This window comes from Etheostoma cragini, chromosome 19, assembly GCF_013103735.1.
Source record: "Etheostoma cragini isolate CJK2018 chromosome 19, CSU_Ecrag_1.0, whole genome shotgun sequence".
Classification (NCBI taxonomy): Eukaryota; Metazoa; Chordata; class Actinopteri; order Perciformes; family Percidae; genus Etheostoma; species Etheostoma cragini.
In genome coordinates this window covers 4,854,249-4,881,818 of record NC_048425.1, presented here as the reverse complement: position 1 = coordinate 4,881,818, position 27,570 = coordinate 4,854,249, and the positions used below count along the sequence as shown (strand labels likewise).

General features: G+C 41.1%; 3 protein-coding genes and 1 long non-coding RNA gene across 16 annotated transcripts; 2 read left to right on the top strand and 2 right to left on the bottom strand.

Annotated features, from left to right (window-relative positions):
• Nucleotides 1-695: 695 nt before the first annotated feature.
• Nucleotides 696-21,561, bottom strand: LOC117935111. Of its 2 annotated transcripts, none has more exons than XR_004654674.1 (3): nt 21,428-21,560; nt 911-916; nt 696-706 (listed from the first exon to the last, which is right to left on the bottom strand). It is a non-coding gene; the product is annotated as an uncharacterized LOC117935111 (long non-coding RNA). The 2 variants fall into 2 exon arrangements; XR_004654673.1 differs by lacking the exons at nt 696-706; nt 911-916 and adding exons at nt 13,934-13,944; nt 20,768-20,769 and having other exon boundaries at nt 21,428-21,561.
• Nucleotides 1,761-7,436, bottom strand: si:ch211-63p21.1. Of its 2 annotated transcripts, none has more exons than XM_034857229.1 (7): nt 7,178-7,436; nt 6,263-6,364; nt 5,149-5,238; nt 4,878-4,952; nt 3,901-3,971; nt 3,619-3,790; nt 1,761-3,293 (listed from the first exon to the last, which is right to left on the bottom strand). In XM_034857229.1, the coding sequence occupies exons 2-7, from the start codon at nt 6,329-6,331 to the stop codon at nt 3,081-3,083; spliced, it is 690 nt and encodes a 229-aa protein (XP_034713120.1). In that variant the 5' UTR covers nt 6,332-6,364; nt 7,178-7,436; the 3' UTR covers nt 1,761-3,080. The 2 variants fall into 2 exon arrangements, with proteins under 2 accessions (XP_034713120.1, XP_034713119.1); XM_034857228.1 differs by having other exon boundaries at nt 6,263-6,367; nt 7,178-7,407.
• si:ch211-63p21.2 (FH1/FH2 domain-containing protein 1) lies at nt 9,558-15,907 on the top strand. The gene is made up of 9 exons (XM_034857146.1): nt 9,558-10,674; nt 11,448-11,588; nt 11,698-11,880; nt 13,087-13,206; nt 13,287-13,448; nt 13,726-13,976; nt 14,880-15,102; nt 15,183-15,291; nt 15,371-15,907. The coding sequence occupies exons 1-9, from the start codon at nt 10,213-10,215 to the stop codon at nt 15,397-15,399; spliced, it is 1,680 nt and encodes a 559-aa protein (XP_034713037.1). The 5' UTR covers nt 9,558-10,212; the 3' UTR covers nt 15,400-15,907.
• LOC117935063 (heterogeneous nuclear ribonucleoprotein C) lies at nt 16,839-26,256 on the top strand. 11 transcript variants are annotated; one of them, XM_034857199.1, is made up of 11 exons: nt 16,839-16,985; nt 18,650-18,683; nt 19,140-19,195; nt 22,048-22,100; nt 22,759-23,003; nt 24,458-24,530; nt 24,669-24,716; nt 24,945-25,105; nt 25,618-25,731; nt 25,902-26,038; nt 26,137-26,256. In XM_034857199.1, the coding sequence occupies exons 3-11, from the start codon at nt 19,169-19,171 to the stop codon at nt 26,221-26,223; spliced, it is 945 nt and encodes a 314-aa protein (XP_034713090.1). In that variant the 5' UTR covers nt 16,839-16,985; nt 18,650-18,683; nt 19,140-19,168; the 3' UTR covers nt 26,224-26,256. The 11 variants fall into 11 exon arrangements, with proteins under 11 accessions (XP_034713090.1, XP_034713089.1, XP_034713097.1 ...); XM_034857198.1 differs by having other exon boundaries at nt 19,094-19,195; XM_034857202.1 differs by lacking the exon at nt 16,839-16,985 and adding an exon at nt 17,033-17,612.
• Nucleotides 26,257-27,570: the final 1,314 nt, after the last annotated feature.

Genomic DNA, 27,570 nt, shown 5'->3' with positions numbered 1-27,570 from the left:
TTATTTTTTTAATCGTTATAATTGGTTGATTGCTTTCTCAACTGATGGTTAAGTGGGCACCTGCTTACTCAAGGTACAAGTACAAATCCATGTACACTGATGTGGGCTCCTAAATGCTCAAACATAACAGCGCTTTAATTTCATCAACACAAGGTGAGTTTCTGTACAGATGCTTCAAAGTTAAAGCACTGTGAATGGGCGAAGTGGATATCAAACTGGTGGGCATCACCTCGCTCTTTAATCACACTCCTACATGAGGACACAGTGACTCTGCTCTTCTCACAGCCATTCACATGTGAGGCATCACACACATACGTGCATGTTTAGTGTACACACATAGAGACGTTTAAACATGCAGGCAAGTTATTAGTCAACCCTACGCAAAAATAGAATTTTAATGCATTTAAAATAAAGTTAGAACTTGAATGTTTGTTTACCACTAGGTTTCTGATTTGGCAACACAGCAGATGTGCAGATGTTGCAGTATTTACAGCAGTCAGTGTTTCGCTCTGGGCAGCAGCTCACAATCTACTTATGAAAAGTCTGTTTTCCTGTGCAGTCCTGTGTTGCCATGACAACGTCAGAGGAGAAGTTGGAGAAGAGAGAAGTTAGAGGAGGAGGGAAGAGCCCTAACCTTGTTATGGGACCCCTCCCCCTCAGGCCCTTTCCTCGAGAGCAGCAAACACTAATGGGACAAGAGGCTGAGCTCCATGGACGTCGTTAGGCCTATTTTAGGGGGTCTGAGGCTACCCCAAAATGTTCCTGAGTCCCCCCCGTAAATAATAATAACAAAAAAAAAATAACAAGATTTTTTTCTTCTCTGCATCCCTCACTATGTGGAATCAATTTTCCTTCACTATCTGTTGGTGTCGTTGTGCACTGCAGTCTGTTTTATTTTTATTTCACGAACTGTCAACTGATCCAAATGCCGGTGTTTTAGAGACAGGCTGGCAAGCGGCCCCTGGCACGGTACCGGTATGTGGACGAGCGAGGTAGAGAGTTACTGGAGAGAGAGAGAGCGCCAGCCAGCATTAAAACAAAGCAGAAAAGCAGGATTTATCAATCGAAATGCAACTGTAGCAAGTATCTCACTATCATTAACATTATCCAAACTCATAATTAGAGACGAGAAATGATACATCCAGCTACAAAGAAATGGAAAATCCAAGGTTTTAACACAAGTACAGAGTTCTGGCTGTGAAGAGGATACACCGTCTTGTCTTCTCATTGGCAGCTTAAAGAATGCTGCAGACGGGTGTTTTGCAAGCATAGACTGTTAATATACAGTCTATGGTTGTAAGCATGGATTGACTGTATATTAACAATCTGCTACATACAGACTAACTTAACATTCTGCATTAATTTGCTGTAATAAATTAAACAGGTATGTCGATGGTGCCTAAATGTAGACTAGGCTATACAAGAGCATACATACATGTACTTACATACATACATACATACATACATACTGTTTATCTCGCCACCAGGTTATTAAATTCAGACATACTTAAATAGGATCCTTGTGAACCATCTTGCAACGAGCTAGTTCAGCATAACGTGCCTGACTGGAGTAGTGTGTTTTTCTGGCCTAAGTAAATGCCAGAAATGCCCCCCCCACCATGCAACGTCATGTATCTAAAAGTTACCATTAGAGTTTGTAAGTAAGATTTTGCAAGGGAAAGTTTTGCATAGCCTCGGGGCTAAGCATAAAACATAAAACTCCCTAGGTACCACTTTATTTCCCACACATAGCCCATCACTTTTTTTGTCAAAATACAGTCTAGTTTTATTGAACGTCTATGGCCCAGTAAAACACAGAGGTTAACACACATAGAGATAAAATACAAGCAGTACACAGGCTGGAAGATAAAAGCATGAACCAAATTATCTCATACAGTACAACTTGATCTTAATTAGGAACAAATATTTCTTTACAAGGAAGCAACTCCAGTGTGATGTGAAAAAACAAAACTATTACAACTTAAAAAACCATACAAAAACAACGCAACATTGAACATACAGTACAGAAAAGCCACGTTTTTTCCAATTATTTCCACTTGGAACAAGTTGCGTGACTGATTGTCAAGCTTACTTCCCTACTTGAATCATATAAATATACAATATAAATAGTATTAAACATAATAGTAATCAACTGTAAGACTGTGTGTTAAGTGTTTAAATTGCTTTGACATAATTAATTTCCAATTAAGCTCATTTTATGTGTGAGGTCAGCTTATTTACTAAAAACATACACAAGTGTAGAAGAAGAACCTGTTTTTAAATAGTCTGCAACAAGTTAAATAAATGTAAAACACTCATTAAACCAGCAGATGTACTGCCGTTAAGGAGCTATACCAGAAGTCTCCTGCTATTGCTTTGTAAATGGTGTCATGCTCTATTATAGAACCATAACTCCCTGTATTCCAAAGAGAAAAGGAAAGGGACTGAGAAGGTGATTATAGTGCCAAAGAAGTAGTAGCCTTAGTTTGACAGCGGCTAAGATGCCGCGGAACAGAAGAATTGCATAGTTCAGCAGCGTCATCTTTTTTGTATTTTCCTATTGAGCCTGTTATATTTATTTTATATATATTTATATATGTACTTGTGCAGCTCTGAAACCTTTCCGCCATGTACCACTGCGGTTGGTGGCTCATTAGAATAAGGAGCGAGACGAGAGGTCTATTTTTACAAAAGAGGGGGTGTGAATGTGACGGAGGGTGAGATTTGATGAGGCTTTTTTTTTTTATTTAGTTGTTTTCTTATCGTGAACAGAATCTGAATGGAAATGTACAGAGAGGGCCTTTAACAGGGGCAGAATCAAAGTATTTGAACCTGTGCACTTTCTGGTTTGAATGAAGCCAAAAGGCCAACTCTCCCCAAGAGTCAAGATGTTTAACATCTCTATTTTCTGGAAGGAAAAAGAACATAACTCTGAAATATGGAGGGTCACATCTTATAAACAACTTTAAGTTAGTCTCCTGCGTAAAGCACCGTATTTTCGCTTCCATTTTGTGCTATCCATTTCATTGTTGGTGGAACGTTTTGTAATGAAACTATTCACTTGAAACAGAAATGTTGGGTCAAGCGCTGGCCCAGGGTAGAAGGAAGGACACAATAACAATGACGAGGGAGAGGGAGAGAGGCAGCAAGAGGAGGAGGATGAGAGGGAGGGAGAGGGAAGATGGCCACAGACACATCAAGCGTTTGGAGCCTCTGGGCAGGTCGACCGGACTCTTTGGCCTCTCGACGTTTGGCCGGCAGATGACCAGGGGCCTGACCTGCGATATGCTCTCCTGGAAGACAAAGAAGACAGAGGTGAGCGGTACCGTTGTATGGACAACAATGTCTACGATATAATGTACATTTGCACATTTTAAAGTGTGCACTGATGAAAATGTTTTTTTGGGCGGAAGGTTAATTTCTTAATACATTTGATTCACCGGCAATTAAGCTGTAGTCCATTTGAACCGGTGTTTGTTTTGATGGAAAAATCAGGTTCAACTTAGCCATGGCTAAAGTTCAGGTTTGAACTTTTCATTTTGACTCTTTCTTGAGACCTTCAAGTGACACAATCAAAACTCAAAAATATTGAAGTAGCCTTTTTTTTGTGTTTCCTACCTCCAGTATGGTCCTGCTGTGTGGTCTGTCAGGACTGAGCCTGAGGTTCCAGCGATGTGTTCTGTGGCTCTGCCCACCGTCGTCCTCGCTCTCTGTGGTGTCTTGCCGCGCTACCCGCGGCCGCTTACGTCTCCGCGAGCTGATTCGCTGGAGAGAACCTGGCTCCTGGAGTCTGAACCAATCAGATGAAGGGCACAAGGTCAGTGATGTTGCATGTGTGTGTGGGGTGGTGTGTGTGTGTGTGTGTGTGTGTGTGTGTGTGTTTGTGTGTGCACATCACACCTGCAATCTGTATCCTCTATATCAGCATCTGCATCACTCTCCCCCTGAGGGTCAGACAATACACACTCCTCCTGCAGACCAATGAAACATATGAAACAAATAAATCGTACAGTATGTATTGTATTTGTATTTTTGTAGTTGTTGGATAAAACACAGATGAGCCCCAGTGAATCATCACCGTCCACGACTATTTGTGAATCAAAAGCAACAACACTTGATGATGGCATTTGTCTGGGTGCGTGTTCTCATGCGTCACTTTTTATGAACACCTTTATTGTTATGCATAATTCAGCTGACACCTACGTGACTAATACAGAAAGACCTGATCTGTTTTTGCTTCCCACTGATTTTACTTTGAGAGCTCACAGGCAAATCCAAAGACTTCTATCTATGATCTGAAAAATCCCAGCCCATAACTGTGATTAACTTGATAACATTTTTTGATAAATTGCCAGCCCTTATGTAAAATAATGTATAGTTTATCAATGATAGCAATAAAGCTACCTCAGTCTCCTGGCTGTAGCTTTATATTTCACAGTTAGAGTTGCATTGTTGTTTTGTTGTCTAACTCTTCAACCAGTGCATTTGCCAAAAGTATTTTTAACAGTGGAAACACATCTAAAGTCCCCTACCAGTTCTATTTCCAGTAGTTATATGGCTCCTATGTACAGTGTTGTGTCCTCTAATGTTTCATTGTGACCTAGAACATAAATTATGTCATTACTTGGTTGTCAAAATATCTTTCTTGGTTTTGGCCTTTGTGTAATCGACCCTGGTATTAGTCACGTATGCATTACATGCTGCAACCTTGAGACAGCCGTGCAAAACCACAGCTGCCTGCTTTAATACATTTATATCTAAAGTCACTTGCAGGTCAGACTCTAGTCAAGCCTCTGAAGTATGTAGTTGCACTCACATACACAAACACACACACACACACACACACCCGTCGTGAAAAAACTCAAGTCACACATTACCTCTGTGCCGTATCCCTCGGAGTACCTGGTTATCATCACCCTGTTTTTTCCACAGTGCTCACACAGCAGTGTTTCCTGAGAACAGAAAGTTGAATAATCTGACAACATCACGGACTTTTCCTTTAAAACATACTGTAATGAATACACGGACAGCAGCAGAGAGAGAGATAGGTCAGCAGGAAGTAAAAGGTATGTAATTAGAGCACGATTACAGATGAAGAAACACTGAGCCACGACCACAGACACTTCAGTGGGAAGCCTGAGCACTCACCGGCGTAGGCGTGTATGCTTCTGAGTGAAGTGTACAGGGACCGGCCTCGCACAGGCACACTACATCTACCTCTCCGCAACTCGCCCCCATCTGAGACACAGGGACAAACACAGAGAGCATCATCTGTTGACTTGTGAAGCTTCTCGTCCCTTTTTATTGTTAGCCGGCAGCATATTAACAAAGTAAGTCAAAGGAAAGGAGTGACGCTTTGCTGGACACAGACTTATTTAATGTACAGTGGCATCAATATCATGTAGGAACATGGAGCTAGTATCGCATATCAGCAAAAGTGTTTATTTGCCTCTCGGTGGCTCAGTGATGCGATTTCTGACTTTTAACCTTTTCCACCTACTCCCCTTTTAAACTGCTCAAAAGTGGAGAAGTTGACCGGCACTGCCAAAAAAAATGGAGATACGAAGGCAGACGAATACATGTGATTCAGTCAAGAGAACATCAGAGCAATCATCAAATGCAAGGTAATAAATTACCTGTTGATTGTATCATCATTAGATTACTTGGATTTTTTTGTAATTGTAATTTATGTATCTGAACAGGGTCAGTGCTAAAAAAACATGAACATATGTTGTGTTCCAGGTTGTAGCAAAACAAGCTAGTATTAAAAGTATAAAATACAGATACATAAAGTTATAAAAATCTACAAACATTATTGTCTAGAGCTAAAACTAGCTCCCCCCCCCATAAACACATAGTAATTTAGCACATCAATTCACTGGTAAGAGCAAGACTGCTGTGTTAACAACCAATGCTTTGCTAAGCATGAGAACGAGTGCAAGTTAATGCAAGAAACTGGCTCTGTAGGAAGAGTCTCCACTGATGCATCGCCAGAGAGGAGAATGATGTCCTCCCAAATGCAGTTTCGCATTGTGGAAAACTACATTCACCCCATGTGGCTGATGTGGTTACCTGTGTTGAATTTCAGGACAGAGTGTACCAAATCTTTTAAGAGGAGGAGCAGAAGGATTACAAATAATTTGAATGTTAAATTGTAGCTTTGTGTCAATTACAGGCCACCAAATGGGATTCTAAGCCTGCTTTTATATCACAATGCAGGTTCTCAAAGCATGCCGGAGGTGACATAGTATGAATAAATTACCTCACAGTCATTCTCAGACGTCTCTCCAGAGGAAAAGAGGCCGTGGGAGTCAGATTCCCTCCGCAGCATGACCTCCGACCCGGCTCACACACTCACATAGACCTGCTGCGGCACATAAACAGCAGAGAAAGTAGCTCAGTGACAGTAATCGAGGTTTTTGTGGAAGTTTTACCTCCTTGAAATTGACAGTTTGATGTTTTGGAGGCTTGTTTTAGAAACATTATGAATGCTTTAGTAGGGATCTTTAGGAGCATCATGTTTATGATTCTGTGTTTTAGTGGTGCATATTCACAACATTAGACCTATTGGTCCAGCGTTGCATAGCCTACAATATTCAATATCACGGGGGAAATCACGTCACGATTCAACTGTTTCACATAATGGTGTTGTCCCAACTAATAATATGAAGCAAATTCTAATTTATTCTCATTGGTACCGGGTTCTAACAACGCACTTTGTTTAAAGAGTTCATGAGTTCTGAGCAATGGCTTTATTTTTGATTGATAACATTTGTATAGGCTACAGTACAGTTTCCCTGATAATATTGGACTGGTATAATCCCATATGGTTGAACAAATGTTAATGGTGCACAATTTCAATTTCCTTTTCTCTAAAGTGAAGAAATTAGAACTGTATAGCGTACAGATGATGATTTACGCAAGCATCTCACAGAAACATCTGCTCAGCAGTGTCCGCACTCATTACGTAATAACCTACGACATTCAATGTTCGAGGCTGACAACTTTTCAGATAAAGATGTTGAGGGGAAGACGCAGTCAGCATTAAGAGATCATGGCTTTAACTGATATTCAAAGACACATGCTACATTTATTATTGTTATATACACACGAATGGAAAAAACAACAACTCTTAAATCTAAGCGACAATAAAATAGAACAGAGTAACCCGTTTTACCTCGAACGCATCCTGTCCAAGAACATGAAATAAACCCATACAAAACGGGAATGGAGTTCTGTGTCTGGATTTAGAGGATGAGGAGGAGGACGCGGCGATGCTTCTCATTGTGACGCGGGGACGCCATGAGCTCGCGCTGCCTGTAAATGTTTGACATTGTAGCAAATCCTCTGTGTGATGTCAGCCCGAAACGATGACAGGCAGCTACAGTCAGGCCAGCGCGCGCTCACAGGGATGTTCCCAAAGCAACGCGGGAGCGCGGCAAGAGGGACTTCCGTTCGGGACTTTCAAAATAAAAGTCAGTAATTAAGAAAAACACGCACACACACACACACACACACACACAAATACGTATATACATGTGTGTATGTACACAGTGCAGGCCAAAAGTTTGAACACACCTTCTCATTCAATGCGTTTTTATTTGTATGACTATTTACACTGTCTTTGTTAACTAGAACATAAGACATGTTTTCAGTTATTTTACACTTTTTGATGAAGTACATAATTCTACATGTGTTCATTTATAGTTCTAATGACTTCAGTGATAAGCTACAATGTAAACAGTCATGAAAATAAATGAAACGCACTGAATGAGAAGGTGTGTCCAAACTTTTGGCCTGTACTGTATATATGCAAACATATATGCAAGTGAACTAGTGTTGATCCTAAAAGCAGACAACAACAAATATAAATCGTAGGTTACAATCAACATAATACCAGTAGATTGATCTGACATGACCAATCTGATCTGTTTTTAGGACCTTTAGGAGCATCATTTTGATTCTGTGTTTTAGGGGTGCTTATTCACAACGTTAGACATACAATTGTTCATCCAGCGTTGCACAGCCTACTTTCAAAAAAGCTGAACTTGTTGTTGTTCTTCTTCTACCTCTGGCTGGGTTCTCGCCCCTAGATCTTTATCTGAAAGTGGTTTTGTGAACCCACCAATCCTCTGGTCCGAAGAATCAAGCATCATAATGACGTTAGGTCATCATCTATATCAGCATAGAAAAAGCCAGTGTAAAATCCATTTTACCTATTAGGATTTATGAATATGCATGTCCGAGTTCAAAATGACCTTAACCTGACAGTATCCAAGCTCTGGTTCTTGACCCTCACAAATTAAAAACACTTAATATTCTCAAAGCAAACTGGGAGGGATTCCATTGTCACATTTGCCCTGACCTTTATCTTGTGCTGTGATGGCCCTGAAAGAGACAAGCAACATTCAGAGATTATCATGATGGGACAGACAGAGAAACAGATGAAAAGAGATGCACACATTTATAGACAGCCACTGCCACACAGACACATAGAGAAAGTCCCAGGCCGGTTTGATCAAAGACAATCAACCGGAAATGTCTGTCCCCATGGGACGTCTGTCTGTTTCAGTAACTGCGCCACATCATCACTAAAATACTGTCCAGCTACAGTTGAACAGTTGATATGGTAGCGTCTAGTAAGTGGATCTTGGTCAAATCAAGTGAAACACATATTTATTATCATTATTCATTAAATTAGTCACTTACAAAACCCTAAATAACACAAACAAGATGCTGTAAAAGAGCATTTACTTTCTAAATCCTCTTTTGCAGCAGGTTTGAAAACACTTTAATAGATAAATATATATAAAGAGCTGAGTTTTCCAAATAGAGCTCATTTTTGCCCAAGTGTCCCATGAGGCCTTCTGCCACTTCTAGACAGCGGGGCAACTGAAGGAGATAAAGTGTAATTAGGGCCGACCTAATGGCCGAGGGAGGGCTCCTCATTATGGCTGCATGTCGACCATGCAAATGACCCCTGTGAACATAACTGTACACTGGATGGGATTCAACAGACGCTTTCTCACAATGTTTTTGATTATCATCTGTTTCACCCAGTTACGCTTTTGCAATTGCTGAACTGGCTAATGTTTGTTGAGGAATATTTATACAATAGTTTTTAAGATGACCCGTTGTGCACTGCTGTCCATAATCACTCTGCTGCACAACGACTTATTTAGGACCATGTGTGTCAATTGAAAACAATAAAAAATGTTATACCTTGTCTTATCAAGGCAGCTTTGATGATTGCGGTAATGTATGCTGATGTGTCATCCCCAAAGTTGCACGTAACCAGAAAAGGGATGCATGGCAACATTTAGTCAATCATGCTCTTTTCTGCAGTCACCGGGGAGAAGGGGAGGCAGAAGGGGAGGGAAGGAACAGATCTTCAGAGGCAGATAAAGAAGTTTGTGTATACACAAGTAGCAATACAAACAGGAGATGCAGGCTCGATAAGAAAATTAAGGAAAAGGGTGCAACTCAAATAATGCAAGAAAGATGCACTAACGGACCAACGCACCTCTCTCTCTTTCTGTTTTCTCTCCAAACGCTCCCTCGCTGTCACTTACAAAAGGAGAATCAGAGAGACAGAGAGATGAAAGTCAAGGGATAGCTGCAGAAGCACATCATTTGGATATTCTGGAAGCGCTACAGAAAGACATTCCTTGGATTTTCTCATCAGAATTGGATACAGAACTAAACACAGCCTGTCAGAACTCACCTCGATTCTTTTGTCTTTGACTGAGGTCACAGTGGACATTCGGATAAAAGCATCAGACTTAGGCTAGTCATTTTTAGATTTGAAAGACAAACATCCGAGGCAATTGCAGGTTACGCTGCTGTGAGAGCACCCGCAGGTGGTTCAACGATTGGGATTTGGTTGTGCGAATTATGCACTTCTGTGGTCAACATGTGAGGTTGAGCATCACAGACATTCATATGCATATCATACACAGTGTCTGAGGGGTTTGCAGACTGCACAGTGAGAAAAAGAGACAAGGAAGGGAACCAGTTTAGGTGCTGTGTGGAACATGCGGACAAAATAAATATGCACTATATCTGCTCTGAACCAAAATGCGTTTTTATCTAATATAAGGAAGGAGCATGCTTTTTTTCTCAAGCATAAATCAAAAATTACAATCTGGTTTGTTAAGGTAATGCTACTAAATATCCCCAGAACCCTTTTTACTAGTCAGCTCTGAAAGACCAATGAAGGAATCGGACCAAACCAAGGATTACCCTCTAACTTGGGATTTTGAGCTATCCTGGAATTCATTCATAAAACCAGCTGCGCGTCTTTGCCTCAACACCTTGGATTTCTCAGACCTGTGGGACGAGGAAGACAGTACAGAGGACGAGGGAACTCAATCAACCAATGAATCATCGTTGTGTCTCCAAGCCCCTCCAGCCCCCCCTCCTCTTCCTCCCCCTCCTCCACTTGCATCACCTTTGCCCTCTCCCTCCCATAAAGGTGCAGCTATCAAATGCCGCACCTTGAAGCTCCACTGGAGGGAACTGCGGAGTTTAACTCCCCTTCCCAGGATGACCCGCTTCGGGACTCAGACCATTTGGGCCGGACTTGAGCCAGTCCATTTGGACACAAACCGACTGGAGTACCTGTTTGAATCTAAGGGCAGTAGCACAAGTTTTAATGTGGCTTCTGGGAGGCAGGTAAGACCAATGACGCAGGATGATGACTCAGCAAATAAAGTGAAACTGTAGTTTTTACCCCATTCGGTCAATCCCAGTATATAAACCAATTCATTTAGGGGGATTGCTGGTGCCAACGGAAGATCGGCCAGATGTCCTTCATTTTTGGCCAGATTACCCTCACCTTCCGCTTTCTTTGTGTTGGCATTCTAAATTTATGAGGACTATGGTCAACCGCTCCTCAGATCTCTGCAGGGTAAATCCAGACAGCTAGCTAGACTATCTCTCCAATCTGAGTTTTCTGTTGCACGACTAAAACAACTTTTGAACAAGCGTGTTCCACCAAAACAAGTTCCTTCCAGAGGCTATTTTGCAGAGACAACGACGTCATTGTGTCCGGGGCTTGGCGCCTCCCAGGATGATTGTGAGTGGTTAAAAGAAATGCCAAGACACCGGAGCCAGTTTTTCTCCAATCCCAGAATGCTGTGTGGACTAGCCACACTCTCTCCCACAGCAGTGTAGAGGAAGGTCTGGCAATGCGAACCTAGGTCAATGCATCTTGTTCAGCTTTTCTTAACATGTAAACTTTTGGGGAAATAGTGACAAAAATGTTTTTAAAATGTCCACTAAATACAATATGCTAATTGTGTGTTTTGATACAATGAGAAATGTTATTGACATTTTTGACAAATTTACAAATTATTATGATAAATTCCACCCTAAAAGGCAATTACATAAATACTTATATTAACTTTATTAAACTGTCTCATATCCTTCTTTGTGTCTCTCCACAGAAGCAGCCTTCAGTCTCAGTGTTGGGGATGAAGCGGAGTAACATCATAACCATCGCCCTGAGCAGACTGCCCCCTCCCCGTCTCCTCCCCCCTGCTATCTACAGCATGGACAGCAGCGTGTTGGACAGAGAGGACGTTCAGGTAGAGGTCATGTTTTCTGCGTTTGCTTAACATTAATTGTTTGCCTGTTTTTGATTGGGTGAATAGTGCAGTATGAGTTCATCTTTTTCCACATTTCTTTCTTAAACAGCGGCTTAAAGCACTGATCCCAACAGAAGAGGAACTGGCTCTGATCAAGGAGGCCAAGGCCCAGAACCCCCACTCCCCTCTGGCCCCAGCTGAGCGCTGCCTCCTCACGCTGGGGGAAATCCCATATCTGAACTCCAGGCTTCAGCTGTGGGCCTTTGCTCTGGATTATGACTCATTAGAAAGGGTAAGTTAAAGTGAAATTAATTTGCCACTGAAAATATATTTGGTAAAGACGGATGTTTGTTTCGCTTCTGTCTAAATAATGCAAAATTGATTAAATATACACACTTCATGTAGAAACTGCTTCATTTAGATTTGAAAAATGTAATTTTCAAATGCTAATCATGTTCCAGGATAATCACAAATGTTTACGGCATTTTCTATTTAACTGGGATGTTTTGGGAACAATTGGTGGGGATTTGTTACAGACTTTACTGTATTGTGTGAACAGTTAACTTTAAAGTTAACTAAAGTGCCACTAAACAAGTTACATCATCAATACAGCTACAGTTTGATTGACAAGTAAACCCTATAGAGCTCAACAGTCCCTCCTCCGAGAGACCGTGGGTTCCGGACGTAAATTTCGGACGGAAAAATCTGTATATAGAGTTTTAGACCATGCCTTACGACGTGACGTGATTATACAACATATCATTTAGAGTGAAAAAATGAACAGAAAATCCACGAAAAGTCAAAGGTACATATTTTCATTATAGAGTGAAGGATCTACTCTTCCGATAAACTATCGCACACCACTGAATAAAGGAAGCTAACGTTTGTTTAACTAACAGCTAAGACAGCACGTCAAAACTTTAAAATACCCTCAAAATAAAACCAGAAAATAACCGTTAAAATATATAACAGCTGTTAATTCAGCTGTAGCCTGTTTTCCCCAGTGTTAGGTTTGAATTAACGTTCTTTTAGACTGAATCAAGGTGTCAGCTAGCGGTTAGCAGAATTAGCTGTTAGCTAAACCATTGTTAGCTTCCCGGTGGAGGTGAAAAACGGATAGTGCAGGCAGCACAGATCGGGTGCCGACAGCTCCCCCTTCTCACCAGCATAAGTTCCACCAATCAGAGGCATCACTGTGGGATTGTTCAGGATTGTGGGTAATGAAGTACTTATTTAAAACATTGCGAATAACAGACATTTATCTCAAAACAAGGTTGGTGCCCCATGATCTTTTTGTATCTATGAGCATATACACTCACTTAGTCATGTTGTAGCTGGTTTTCAGTCTACCATTGACGGTTATGATTTAGGGCTTGTACTCCAATTATCAGTAGTGAAATTGCATTGAATTTTAAATAAAATGAAACATGCTTTGCTAGCTCACCTACTGTTCATGAATTCCTACATTGTCCTCTAAATGTGTCCCTCCTCGTGACAGGAAATTGCTGAACCTCTCTTCCATCTGAAGTTGGCCATGGAACAGCTCGCAGACAGCCAGACCTTTAGATGCATTCTTGCAACGGTGTTAGCGATCGGTAACTTTCTCAATGGATGTAAGGTGAGTGATCACAATCTTTATCTTTTAATGCACTTTCTTCTTTCCCAAAACTTTCTCACAATTCATTGTAATATGTCAAGGCCCGTGGTTTTGAGCTGAGCTACCTGGGGAAGCTGTCCCAGGTGAGGGATACACACACCCGCCAGCCCCTGCTGCATCACGTCTGTGTGCTGCTGCTGCAGCTCTACCCACAATCCTCTGACCTCTACTCTGACATTACTGCTGTTACTAAAGTTGGAAAGGTGCGTAGTTGGGCCTGTGTGTGTGTGTGTGTGTGTATGTTTGTTTGTCTCCTCAGTGTGTATGTTATGCTGCATGGGCTTAGGAGGGGAGGCTATAACAAATTGATTTAAACTAATCTTCAAGATCAGGTATAAAAGGAATGTAAACCAAGTCAACCCTGGAACTAAAACTAATGTAATCCTATTTCAAACAGACAATACATTACGTCAATTCATTAAAAATTAATCTAAGTAACAACGCATTCCAAAATGCACAAATTCTCTCTCTTCTTTGCAGTTTGACTACTCCCTAGTCCTGTCCAACCTTACCCAACTAGAGGCCCTGTGCAAAGCATCCTGGGAGCAGCTAAAGCTTTTAGACAAGGCAGAGGAGAAGAGGAAAGGAGGAAAGGTGGAGAAGAAGAGAGTAGGAAGAAATGAGGCTTTGACCCTAGAGGGTTCGCTTCGTCACCGCCTGCCACAGATTTTAAGAGATTACGAGGAACGGCTGAAGGTCCTGAGAGCAGTCCATCGTCGGGTTGTTAACAGGTGGGAGGACAAGGTTCAATTCATTTTGTTGACATTTTTGGTGCTAAGTGCTCCTTGATTTGGTGCTATAAGTAAAATTGCCATCAAACATCATGTTCAGTTGCTATATTGGCGATTTTAGACCCGTTTTAAGGAGGCTCAAGCCCCACAAAATTTCATCTCAGCCTCCCTAAAAATTAATTTAATTTATTTTAAGTCAATCAATTTTAGGGGTTCAAGTTAGAGTTTGCAAACTCGTCTGTAAGTGAGAAAAAAGAACCAATTACAGTTTCAAAGGGCTTGAAACAGGTTTAATAACGTGTTGCTGTCGCCAAAACCCAGTCAAGGAAAGGGTTAACAGAAACAAGAGATGTTGTGCCAGACTCCCGCCTGTGCTTGAGTCTCTAATCTAATCTGTCTGAGGGAGAGTGGGAGTGTGGTTGGGAAGTTTCAAATCGGAAGTCCCCAAAGAAGAATATGGTAATTTCATGGCACAGATTAGAATCCAAGTTGAAACATAAGCAACTAAAATTGCTGAATGTTAGAGCACTGTGTCAAATTGATTGTTACTGTGATTTATAAAGTGCCAGGTTAGAGTGTTAGTAAAAACGTTAGCTGACGTTGTTCAACAGCTAGCACAGAGTTTATTGGCCAATAAAGTTACTGATTTAGAAGTGCGTGTGTGTGTGTGTGTGGGGGGGGGAGTGATGTAATTTTTCAGGCGAGATGTTTGCATCCTGGTCATATTCTCTTTTGGGGCTGAGCACTCCAAAGGGTCTGATCATAGAATCGCCCCTGGTTTCTACCGTGTTGTCTTTTCCTGTATATTTTTTAAAAGTGAGGCCAAAAGTTGTCCTTCTTACTGTTGTTAAGTTCTAGTTATGGAGTAACTATTGCTTTTCCTTAAAATATTTGGTCCTCCAGGTTCCACTCTTTCCTCTTGTTCCTGGGCTACTCCCGAGCTATGGTGAGAGACACCAAAGTGGAAGAATTTTGTAAAACCATCAGCAACTTTTCTTTGGAGTACAGGACCACACGGCAGGCCATCGTCCTGCAGAGAGAGAGGGAACAACAGAAAAGTGGAGCAGAAAGCCCAGGCCCTAACACGCCCGCGTGCAGGAGGAAACGTCAACAAACTTCAACACAGGTTTTTTTGTTTGATTTTTTCTCAGTGAAGGACCATTCAGGACAAAATGATTGATAACCAGGTATGTATTGATCCACCAGGAAAATGAGGAGCAGTGTCGGCTGGAGGAAGTGCTGAGAACACCTGAGTCCATCTCAAGACTGGATGTCACGCTGCCACGAAACCGCAGGAGGATGGCTGACATCCAAGGTACTTTATACACTCCATTTTTGTTCTCTCTTTATTGATTGCATGTGTCATACTGAACCCACATCTGTTCATCTCTCAGGTCCAATCTCACGGAAAATGAAGTGGTAACCCTGCTGATGTACTTTGAAAAGCCATTTACCCACTGGTGTGATTGAATAAAATTGTTTTGTAATTGTTATTTATGACATTGTTGTTAAAAGTGACATTTTTGCAGCAAGACGTTATTTCGCAGTAAGAAAATGGACAGATGCATCGGATTTCAATGCCATTCAATTTTTATCAATTATGTTTGAGTTGTAAAGATGCTTTTAAGGTCCCATGGCAAAAAAATGTCACTTTAGGAGTTTTTTTTTAACATTAATGTGAGTTGTCCCAGCTTGCCCATGGTCCCCCAGTGAATAGAATGGTGATAGATGTAAATTGAGCCCTGGGTATCCTGCTCTGCCTTTGAGAAAATGAAAGCTCAGATGGGTTGATCTGGAGTCTTCCCCACATGGTGTCATAAGGGAAAAGGTTACATCCCCTTTCTCTGCTTTGCCCGCCTAGAGAATTTGGTCCACCCATGAGAAAGAGAGAGACATCATGTCTTGCAAACAAGCAAAGCACGGTAGTTGGCTAAGGCCACACCCCCACCCTCCACTTTGCCCCCCCCCCACTCAAATTCATTTAAAGCTAAAGACACAGAAATGGCAAATCCTAAGGCCATCTCTCCATTAGTGCATGTATAGGACCTGAGCGTGTGTGTAGTTTGTAATAACGACAGAGGGAAAATTGTAGTTTCCCCATAGGGGATCAATAAAGAGTATACATTAATGTTATTATTATTATTATTATTATTATTATTATTATTATTATTCAGTCTTAGGGGACCACCAAGGGCTATATAAAACTATCCCAAAAAACGCATACCACAGGACCTTTAAAGTCTGTTTTAATAAAAAGAAATCAAACCTGTGTGTGTGTGTGTTTGTGTGTTTGTTTGTGCACATCACAGCTGTATTAAAGTCATTCTGTATTAAAGTCAAGTGCATTAATGTCTGTTTTGATTTTTTAAAGGCAAACGTGTGTGTGTATAAATTAAATAATCTAAAAAGAAAACATTTTACAACAGAAGAGCATTAACATAAGCATTTTGCTAAAATAAAGCCTCAAAATATGATGAAAAATAAAAAAAAAGGTTTTAGACTGAGAGTTACCCTCCACTTCATAATTGTACCTTATGCTGCATTACATTGCTTCTACCTCCTACGCTATTTCAATTCGAACGCAGCGCGTGGACATTTCGCCCTTCGTCATGGTTTACGTGTACAAAATAATAAAGAACCAAAATCAACTTTTCTAAGCTATGAAATATCAGGATGGCACTCGTTGTGTGGACAGCAGTCTGAACGTACTGGGAGTGTTAATTAAACCAATCGATTCGCGATTCGTCACTCGCGAGCCGGACTGGCAAACCTACCTGCCAATCCCTGAAGGGTAGAGCCACACAGGGCGGTTTAAATATCCAATCAGAAACGAAGATGCAGCATTGGGCGTGTCCCTGCTTCTGTTGTGTGTGTATGAGTCGACGCCATTTCGTGTCCACTGGTTTCAAGGTGATACATTCAGCCTGCAGAGCCGTTAACGGATCTTTACCTACTCAAGTAGTAACAGCGTTGAATTTTACTCGTTTTTAGTAGCCTATTAAGCTCCTGGTGAGTATTTTTAACCGAGAGATTTTTGTCCCCTATATTTTTCTTATTTTTTGACTTTGAACCTCTTTGGGACTTTTTGTTTTTATTTTTAATGCATTTTTCCTGGCTGGTGTTCCTGAGACTGTGTTGGCTGTAGTGGCGTACATTTTGTGTTGGCATATTGAGCTGCGCAGAAACTAGTTTTAAGTAGCTTCCGCAAGCATATTTTTGCTTTTGTTTTTCGAATGAGACATTTCAAAACCTCATTTTTTTCAGGGCTGCTCTGTTACCTCATTGTTTATTTGATTGTGGTCGTATTTTCGAGGAAAGAAAGATGGAAGATGGTACCAGTCTTTTCTGGACAGTGTTCAAAACGGGTCGCCCTTTTCCTGGAAATATGTTTTTAAAAGGTTTTTTAATCTCGTCCGGTGTTTTGCCTTCACCTGTAACTCGAGTCGCAGTCGTTGACAAAGAAGTGTTTTTCCCTGTTTTCTTTGTGATTTTGGCGGTGCTGAGACAGTATGTTTTCTGCAGCAGATCTTTCAGGAGTGATGTAATTTTTCCTCAGTGACAAACTGGGGCGGCTTTTTAAGGAACATTAACACATGGGATTGCTGTGTCATTGGTGTGAGAGAATGTGTGCATTCGGTAATTCTGATAAAACTCATTCTAAGTCCATTTGCAGATGTAGAAACCCGTTCTTTCAGTAGCAGTTTATTCAGAGCTGTGGAGCTGCTAAGACCCACGAGGGAGGCCTAAAAGAGGGGCCTGCAATGAGCTGGAATCAGGCCCACACCTCTAAATAGTGATGTTCCTATTTTGAATTGATCATTTTATAGCTTTATGGCGGATCAGTTAGGTCTATCCATGTATGTGAAGAAGTTATAATCAGATTTGCAACAGAGGTTTACAGTGGAAAGATAGGGTAGACATGCAGTTGATGATGTCCCAGCCCCCATCCCCCAAATCTGCAAGATTCCTGTTATACTCCCCTTCCCCCTCACCCCGGTGGCCCCAAATGTGTCCTCTGGAAGTGTCCTTGAGCAAGATCCCGTCCAGGCTTCAGGGGCACTATTCTGTGGCTGACCCTTTATTCTGGCCCCCAGGAGGGCAGCAGCCAGGGGGGGGGGGGGATTGCAGAGCCACCACTTTCCTCAGACTGGTGATGCTCTGGTGTGCACTTTGAAGTTGACACTTGTGTCTCTCTGATATAGTCCTGCTCATAATGTTTGGTGTCAGTTTGCATGTCTGTACACAAATATGCAGATTGAGATTTACAAAGGCAGACTATAATTTAGTAGTTTATAAGGAGTTTAAACATCACTATCGGCAGCAGTCGTAGCATTAGAGGGGCAACAAGTCAGGATCACAAAGTCTAATAAAAATCCATTTATTATTCTTTAATTTATTATGAGTTCCGTCTTGTAGTAGCCTGCCTGCAAAGTCTGCGAATAGCTTTGTCATACATCTTTTGATGTAGGTACACATGCATTATATTGGTTTTAGGTTAATGTGTTGTTGTAGTCTGAACAAATTCAAATGGGATTGTGGGCATTATCGTTTGGCAAGTCTTTTTTAAGTCTGTCTCCATACATCTCCCTCCCTGTTTGTGGAAATAACAGTTCCTAGTTCATTTTTAGAATGGCCTCTTTTCTAATATTACATTTTTGTTTCCCCCTGTTTAGTTTTTGAAGCCACTTTTTTGAACCGCTGCAAATCGTAAGTTGGTCTCAACTTTTTTTTTTTGGTTTATTTTTCACCTCAACTTTTGCATCACTTTTTTTTTTTTATATTCCACTTTTGTTTTTACCTCTTTGTGATTCAGCCCATTTCTTCCCCTTTTGAATTTCCTAAAGCAAATAGCATGGTTTTTTTTGTGCTGTGAAAATAGAATATCAACCGCATAATTTTCAGTCTGCTGACACTAGTGGCCTCTTACAAGAGCTTTTCCCACATGTTCCCAGTTTTTTAATCTAATGCATAATGCTCAGTTTTTATTAGAGGCCCAATTTATAGCTAATTGCCGAATAACACTCCCTCAAGCCCCTCGTTCATCCAGTCTTTGGATTAACTACTTGCAAAGGCTAAATAAGTGCTGCCCTTGCTTTGTAATGTGTCTTTTTCCTTAGTTTGCATGCCATTGATGGAGTCAAATCTGGTCTATTGCCCACACAGACAAAAGACCCCTGTTCTTGATAATAACAATGATGTCAACATTCTCACCCCCAATAGTAAGTTTGTATCCATTAAAAAAAGCATGCCTACTGAATACCATTCAATACTAACATTCAGTAAACACTGTCCTGATTGTATGTGATTAAATGCCATTTTCTTACAGTTTTTATGAAATCCAAATATTTTCATTGGCAACACTTTTGCAAATTTTGCACAAGCAATTATCAGTTAAAGAGCCTTTAAACCCGTGTTTAACATCAAAGGCTAAGCTCCATGCACATCTGTACAAACTGCTCTCTGTGGATTTGTCTTGTCTGTGTTCAAGCATGAGTCCTGGCAGTTGCAGTGTCTTTCACAGTCAAAGCACAAACATTAAACCAAAGCACTTAACTGATCTAATTTATTGAACCCACTTGCCAGCCATCATTAAGATAAGGAAAAGATGGCCTCCACATCTTAAGATTTCCAGTAAACACCATTATATGTATGGAAGTCTCGGCTCTTGGCCTTCACACAATAAAGCCCAGATGAGGCAGAGGATAGGAAGTTATCTCAGTTATAACGAAATATGTAATATACCATGAATGGACTCTTAATATGAGGGGCCACAACTAGCATCTAACCCCTAATTAAGATGTCTCATTTGGAATAAAAATACAAGGGAGACATTACAGTATGTACAATCCAATATAATAGCCCTGCAATAAACACCAGCTCTATGAAGCTGATTTTCAGTTTATTGAGAATATCAAGTTTTCATTCAAACTGATGCACTGGCCTTGTTTCTCTCCCAAGAAGTTGCCAAAGAAACTCGATAATAAGCATGTTGAATGTGAAACTCTTTTTAAAGCCGATGCATACTGTAACATAGTTATGTTTTACAGGCAGCTCCCAATCGCTGCCAAATCATATAATTTAATGTTGAATGGAGAAAAGTCTTCAAAAAGTGGGCTGCGTGAGCCAAACGCGTAAAAATGAGTCGATCATCATAACTGGCAGAAAAATAAAACTGATATTGATGTTAAATCAACACCTCTAAACAACCCAAACAGAAACCAAGAATTGGCATTTTAATTGCTTCTGTTATTGTGTCCTAATATGAATAAATCCCAAATTCTCCAATTATTGGCAATCTTCATCATCAGTCTCTGTTATAAAACTCACTGGCTTGTATGTAAACCCTGGATATTTCCCCTTGAACCCCAATATCCCACAGAGAATTAGAACAACACTTTCTGAGCTGCCTGTTTAGGCCCCACTAAACACACCCGATGTTGTGGACACCCTGTCAGCTCGCCAAGCAACAGAAACATCCCAGCCAAACATGTAGAGGAGAGCAGAGCACTAAGCTTTGGCCAGGCAGCCTGCCTCAAACCATGTAATCCCCTGCTAGCTACCGGCCACAGAGAGAGGCTGCTGCTGCTGGGTCACCGTTTTAGCCCAGCTGGCAGCAGCGCTGTGCTTTGGCAGGAGAGACATGGCTCGGTAATGGCTGACGTGGTTGATGATAAGATTACTCACAGGGTTGAGTGGAAATCAGGAAACACAGGCTAGACACCCAAAAGGTTGACGAGTAAAGTCAGTGTTGGTGTCGGGTTTATGTGTCCTAATGTCGAAAGAAATCCCACAACTAAAAAAAGTGAATAATGTATTCATCAACAGGGGCCTGGGGGTGGAGAAAATAACACTTTGCAGTAAGCTAAGTGAATATTTTATTTCTGAGGCTGCATGATGATTATTGGCTGTCAGTTAAATAAATACCAAATGTGTGCCTGCCCTCCTGCAACGTTGCATAACTACAAGCGACAATCTTTAAGCTGCTAATTGTGCAACACGCTAATGTGACTTGCTTGTGGATCCTCACTGACTAAATAACGGAAGGGGACATAAAAATCAGGTTCATGAGCTGTTTAGGATAATGATACAAGCTTTCTGGTATGCTCTTTTTTAAGATTATGATGCGCAGCAGCAAAGGGCCCCCGTCTGAGTGTTTACATTTACATGAGTAAACTGGTTATGATCTGGATTTTGAAGTAACCTATCCCGTTTTTATGTTTAAGCATGTACAAATAATATATCCTGTTAATGAGACCCCCCAATATGCTGGTTGAAGTAGTCGGGTTACGGGTTAATGCAGGTTATTTGCCCCGCCGAACCGTCTGCGCAGGCGCGGCTTCTGCCAAATGACGTACCAGAATAAACAAAAACAATGGCGGCAGCAATAGCGTCGCACTTCCACAGCTATGAAGAAGCGGAGTATTTTCTCTCGGTAATGAAAGAGACATGACCTTCGGCCGTGTGCCTCCTGACCGCGGTCTGGAATTTGAGGCAGGAAGGATTAAAGCGCCTGCGCAAATAACAGGCAGTAACCGGGAGAATAGTATTTATCATGTTTAGGCCAACAGGGAAATAAATAACAAGATTTGTCTGTGTAAGGTTAGGGGATACTCCTGTCCTCGTAAACAAACTGCCTATGTGACATTATTTCATTATACATTATTATTTATTACTAAATATTGGTAATAACCTCAGTGCTGCAGGGAGATTTCAGAGTGTTTATTATTTTCATTACCTTCTGTAGAGTCACAACAAGGAAGTTAGCAGTTTCAAAAATATTGAAAAGTAGTCTATTAAAAGCAGCTTTCTCACTTTAATGCATTATCTTGTTTTGTCATAACATCAAACCATTTATCCCACAGGTTTTTAGAGCCACCTCCTTTTTTTTTTTTTTAAATATGTTATAGTCTACCACCTCCTGACCAGCTCCTCGTCATTTTTAAGCACTTCTTGGGCTTGCCAAAAATCCAAGAAAGAGAAGAAAAAAAAGAGCAAACTTTTTGGAGGTGTAGATGTCTACCCACTGATTTAATCTCTCATAGTTCCTCGACAACCCTCTTCTCTCCAACAGAGTCAGACAGGCAGGCAGACCTCCACCAACCCGAGTACAGACACAGACATGGAGTGAGTGCTGGCTGCTTCGTGACCCAATCAAACTGTCTATTCTGCTGTCTCATATCCCTTTTAGAGGCTCCTGTCTCCCATTTGAAAGTGCAAACACACATTTAGTGTGTGAATGTGTGTAAGATTATACAAAAGTACCCCTCTTCTCTGAATCCACCTGTATCGTAGGAAGTAGCACCTTGAATATTTTTAATGTGTACATCAATGATTACAATGGCTTTTTGTTAATATAAAGATTGGTACAAGGGGTTATAACATTATCAGTTGAGGGTCAGTTTATTAACTGGCAAGAATTTTGATAATGATTAATTGTTTAAGTGATTCACAAGCAGATATTCTAGCGTCTTAAACGTGAGGAATTGCGCTCTTCTCTATTTTACATGACTTTAAATTTGATCTATTTTGGTTTTAGACTGTTCGTTGTAAGAAATAAGCAATAGTCTAAAACTAGACTCTAACAGCTGCATCCCTCTGCAGTCTTTCACCCACTTTAAACCCGCTTTTTTAAAACATGCTCAAAGTATTGTGGTAATAGAGCTTAAACTTACAAGGCCAAAACTCACATAGTGCTTGGTGCAGAGATCTACACATTTTAGTGCAGAACAAAAAAAAAAGTCTCATATCTCTTTTTCTTCTTCCTTTACCCATCTTCCTCCAGCCCGATGGCCAGCAACGTGACCAACAAGACGGACCCTCGCTCCCTCAACTCCCGCGTGTTTATCGGCAACCTCAACACCCTGCTGGTCACCAAGGCCGATGTGGAGGCCATCTTTTCCAAGTACGGCAAAGTCTTGGGCTGCTCCATCCACAAGGGCTACGCATTTGTCCAGTACGCCAATGAGAGGAACGCCCGGGCCGCCGTGGTCAGTGAGGACGGCCGCATGATCGTGGGACAGGTGCTAGGTGAGGTGGGGGGAGGGGGTTGATAATTAAGAGCTGCATGGATGAAGATACAAAGTCAGGGAGTCCAGTAGTGAGGCTGATTTCCAAATTGCATATTTTTTTTAAAACATTTTGACATTTTAGAATGTACTGCAAATGCCCATACAAAGAACATCATGTTGCATGCAGTATGCATACAATAGAGACATACTGCATCTTCATAACATTGCCCCTCAAACTCTGACCCTCTTGCTCATTAATGCTGCCCAAGGTTTGTGAGAATAGAATAGTCAGAATAGCCAGAAAGTCATGCTGCAAAATCTATCCGAATGCAGTAGGACATGCTGGTGTTTTTGGCATACTGAATTTGACATGCTATGCACTGGGACTAAATAGTTTTCTGACACACTAATTAGTACGGTAGTATTGGTACTGGCATGCAGGGTGAGCCTTCAATTCAGTACTGATTTCCTCCTCAGAATTATTCTGAAAAATTCTAAATATGTGCAGAGTTTAAGTGTCACTTGTTCTAAGAAAGTTTGGTGAAAATGATATTAAGAAAAGAAGTGCAACTTTCTTAATAAACCCACATATTTTTTTTAAATAACTTCTATTAAATATTTTTTTATTATACCATTCAGTTTTTGTTTAGGGAAAAAAAAGGCTAACTAAACATGTCTAAGAAAAGGTTTATTATTAATGCAAATGTCCAGTCTAAAGTCACTTTTGTAATACCTCCATGTTCTTAACTCGAGATTCTCTACAGGGCCTAAACCCAAACATAATAACAAATATTCACTCTCACAGACACATGTCACAGATTTAAAGTTCTCAGTTTCTGTTATGCAATACAGACAGGTGAGCCGAGCTGCCCTCTAGTGCTACAAACATGGAATTAAAAAGCAACACTGAAAGAAAAACTTTAAAGGATTGTTTTGTACAAGCAACATTTTCAAACATCAACTTCTCGCATAGAGTAAAAATAAAAACAGCTGTTTTCTGGTCCATACTAGAAATTATTAGGGGAAGGTGGAAAACAACGTATGCATTTTGATATTTTTAGAGCAATTTTTTTTTAATTGATTATTTTTTTTAGAAATGTTGCATGATGTATTGTTTGTGTTAAAGAAGGAAACGAAATTTGCAGTACTATTGAATTGCAACACTTCTAAGATCGCAATAAATGAAAATCGCAATACAAATCAAATCGGCACCCATGTATCGAATCGGGACAAAACATATGGTCCCAGTCCTAGTAATTATTTGCAAACACCACCTAGTAGGGATTAAACCCTGCGTTTGTCCTACCCAATGAAATCCCATCGGTTGATAGGAAGGCGTGATCAAATGTGTTGATTGAAATTCCAGACTTTCGGTTCATAACGTGCTTCCGGCTCTTACTCCTAAGTACTCACTCTTACTCCTACGCCTGCAACTCCCGGCCCCTCCTTGACTCTGGGTTTTTCCTCCCTCAGACATCAACTTGGCAGGCGAGCCAAAACCTCACAGATCGAAGACAGGGAAGCGTTCCGCAGGAGACATGTACAGGTGTGTACACACTCGATTATTCTCACAACAAGAATTCCAGATCCCGCATTCCAACAAGTCTCGTAGTGCAAAGTCAGTATGGCTTCATGTCAAAGATGAGTGCCCTTCGCTGTAGTTAATCTTTGATCCTCTCCACAGTTCCTCTGTTGATTTGGACTATGACTTTCAAAGAGATTACTATGATAGGTAAGCTGTCTAATCTTCATCATTATTATTATTATTATTATTTTACGAATAATTGCTTGTGTGTGGACTATCTACCTGTTAGATGTTGACAGTGAGACACACACGTGGTGTTCACACAGATGGATACACATTTCTGTTTTTATTCATTCTCTCTGTCCGTTGTCACACACATTCACACACACACATATTTTTACACACCTTTCATATTTTGGCACCTCTGCATCTCAGGATGTACTCCTACCAGCCCCGGGTGCCTCCTCCCCCTCCACCTCTGTCCCGGGCTGTCATTCCCACAAAGCGTCCCAGGGTCAGTCTGAGCGGAGGAGGGAGCCGACGAACCAAAACCAGCTTCTCTTCCTCCAAGACCAGCCAGAGGACCTCCCGAGCAAGTAGGTAGCACAATTATGAAGTCAACTGTCCTGTGCCGCTCCATCACAACCGCATTCATGTTCTAACAGTCAATCTTTGCCAGACCATCCTCCATTGCGCTGCAGGCGAAGGTCTGGCAAGTCCACACAACATTAACATGAAGTTATGGGTCGCTGAGCGCCACAGAGCCACCGTGCCGCTGCAAAAAAAACTCGGGAAGGAACTTGTTTTGGTGAAACGTGTACGCTCCAAAGTTGGTTTTGTTGTGCAAGAGACAACTCAGATTGGACAGATATTTTAGCTAGCTGTCTGGATTTACCCTGCAGATATCTTAGGCGCAGTTAACCATAGTCCTCACCAATCAACTGGAGTTCAAAATTCCCACACAGAGAAGGCGGAAGGTACCGGACTTCCGGCCGAAAAGAGGAACATCAGGGGGAATTTCCAATGGCACCGGAGCAATCCCAGAAGTGGAACGTTGTGGATATAGACTAATGTTGTAATGACTTTTCTATTGCTGTTCCTCCCACAGTGAAGGTAGATGATCTGCAGTCCATCAAGAGAGAGCTCACACAGATCAAACACAAGGTGGACTACCTGCTGGAGAGCCTAGAGTGCATGGAAAAGGACCACAGCAAGAAGTCAGGTGGGCCCCAATGACCTGACTGTAACGTACAGTTTAGACCCGCATGAAAGACAGAAAATGTAAAAGATGTGAAGGTTTTTATAGTGCAGAGATTAGTTCAGTCCGGAAAAAAAAACAGCTTTGAGGTTACTATAAGATGTTCTTCCCACGGTTTCCCTCCATTAACTCAGAGATGAAGAGCTGCCAACCTGAACCCGGTGAGGTGTCCCCCCTCAACTCCTCCACCTCCAGCAAGAAAGATGAGAGCATGAAGCGGGGCCTGAACGACTCAGAGGAGGAGGGAGATCTGCTGGATGATGAAGACGAGGTGAGGAGCGGGGGATGAGATGAGGGAACCAGGGCGAGAGCTAAGAACTCATGTGTGATGAATAAAGTGTTGTTTTTCCCCTCTTCTCTGCTCTGCAGATGAAATGCAGACAAAGAGAAGAGGAGGAAGGTGAGCAGGAGGAAGGAGAGGACGACGGAGATAGCACCAACGGAGACGAGTCCTAAACATTACACAGGCACACAAACGCATACATACATCCATCCATACATACATACATAACACAGATTGTGTTTGAGCGTATCTCCACACCAGACTTGTACACAATGGTCATGTCATAGCTGCTGAATTGACTGGACATTTATATAACATATATATATATAACAGTGTATTGTAGCTATTGCTTTCTCACACATACACACATTCATAAATATGTCAAGTATTTGTTTTTGGATTTTCCAATTATCTCTGAAGTTGGTAATTTGATTTTTCCTACTTTTTCTTTATTCTTTTATTGAACTTTTTTATGGATATTTTCTGACATTGGATAAATGAAAACTCTGATGTGTTACGTTTAGAGAAAATACTTTTTGTTTAGTTGAGGATAAATGCAACATTGTATTGCATTGTATGTTTTAATTCAGGGCTATAAGCCACTCCAATGTAACATTGACTAAGAAATTGTTTTTTTTAGATGACCGTTTAGTTGATGTAAAAAAAGAAAAGAATAATTGAACAAATTACTACCTGGCAGCAGCTGACATGACAAGATGTTTCTCAAGTGCAACGGTTTGAATTTAATTCAGGCTTGAGACAAAATACCTAACATGGTACTACCGTCTAGGCTTGAAAATGGGTAAGATTTATTCCTGAGGTACAGCTTCCTCCTAACCAGCAGGTGGCAGTGTATCACAATAACGGGCCACCCAGAGTTTCTATTACCCTTCTGCATGTCAGATAACAAGAGCATGTACAAAACTTCACATCAGACTGCGCAAATGCTCAGACAAAAACCCCATTGCTCTGAAAAATAGTTTTGTTTGTCGCTGAGGTGTTGCAACCTTGACTGATGTTGACTATGTAACGCAGTGCTGTCCCTGTTTGTCAGTTTCTGTTGATGTTTTGTTTGTCATTCGACTGCACTAGTCAAAGTGAATAAACATGTTTTCCAAGTTGGAACCTGTACGAGCTTTTTCTGAAAACCTACAGTACACAGACGCATTCAGGTGCAGTGTTAACGTTTCTTCTCACAATTACCACTTGAAATAATAAATCACTCGCAGATTACAAGGTAGTACAAAATGTGAACGCTACCATGGTGCTGCATGCTGCAAGTCGTTTGGTGGAGCTTTATAAATGGTGAATTGAAAAATAAATGTGGGGTTTTGCAATGGAATGAGTGTTATTAAAATATTTAATGGGTGGGTGAAGCTTTTAAATTCAGAGCACGTTGGTTGAGACTGGATTCCACTAGAAGTAACTTCCTTGTTAAAATTGGTGCTGAACCGGTATTCCCTCATGTACCTTTTAGATCGAGTCATGCAGGCTTACTTTTGCTTTTATTTGTCCAGGTG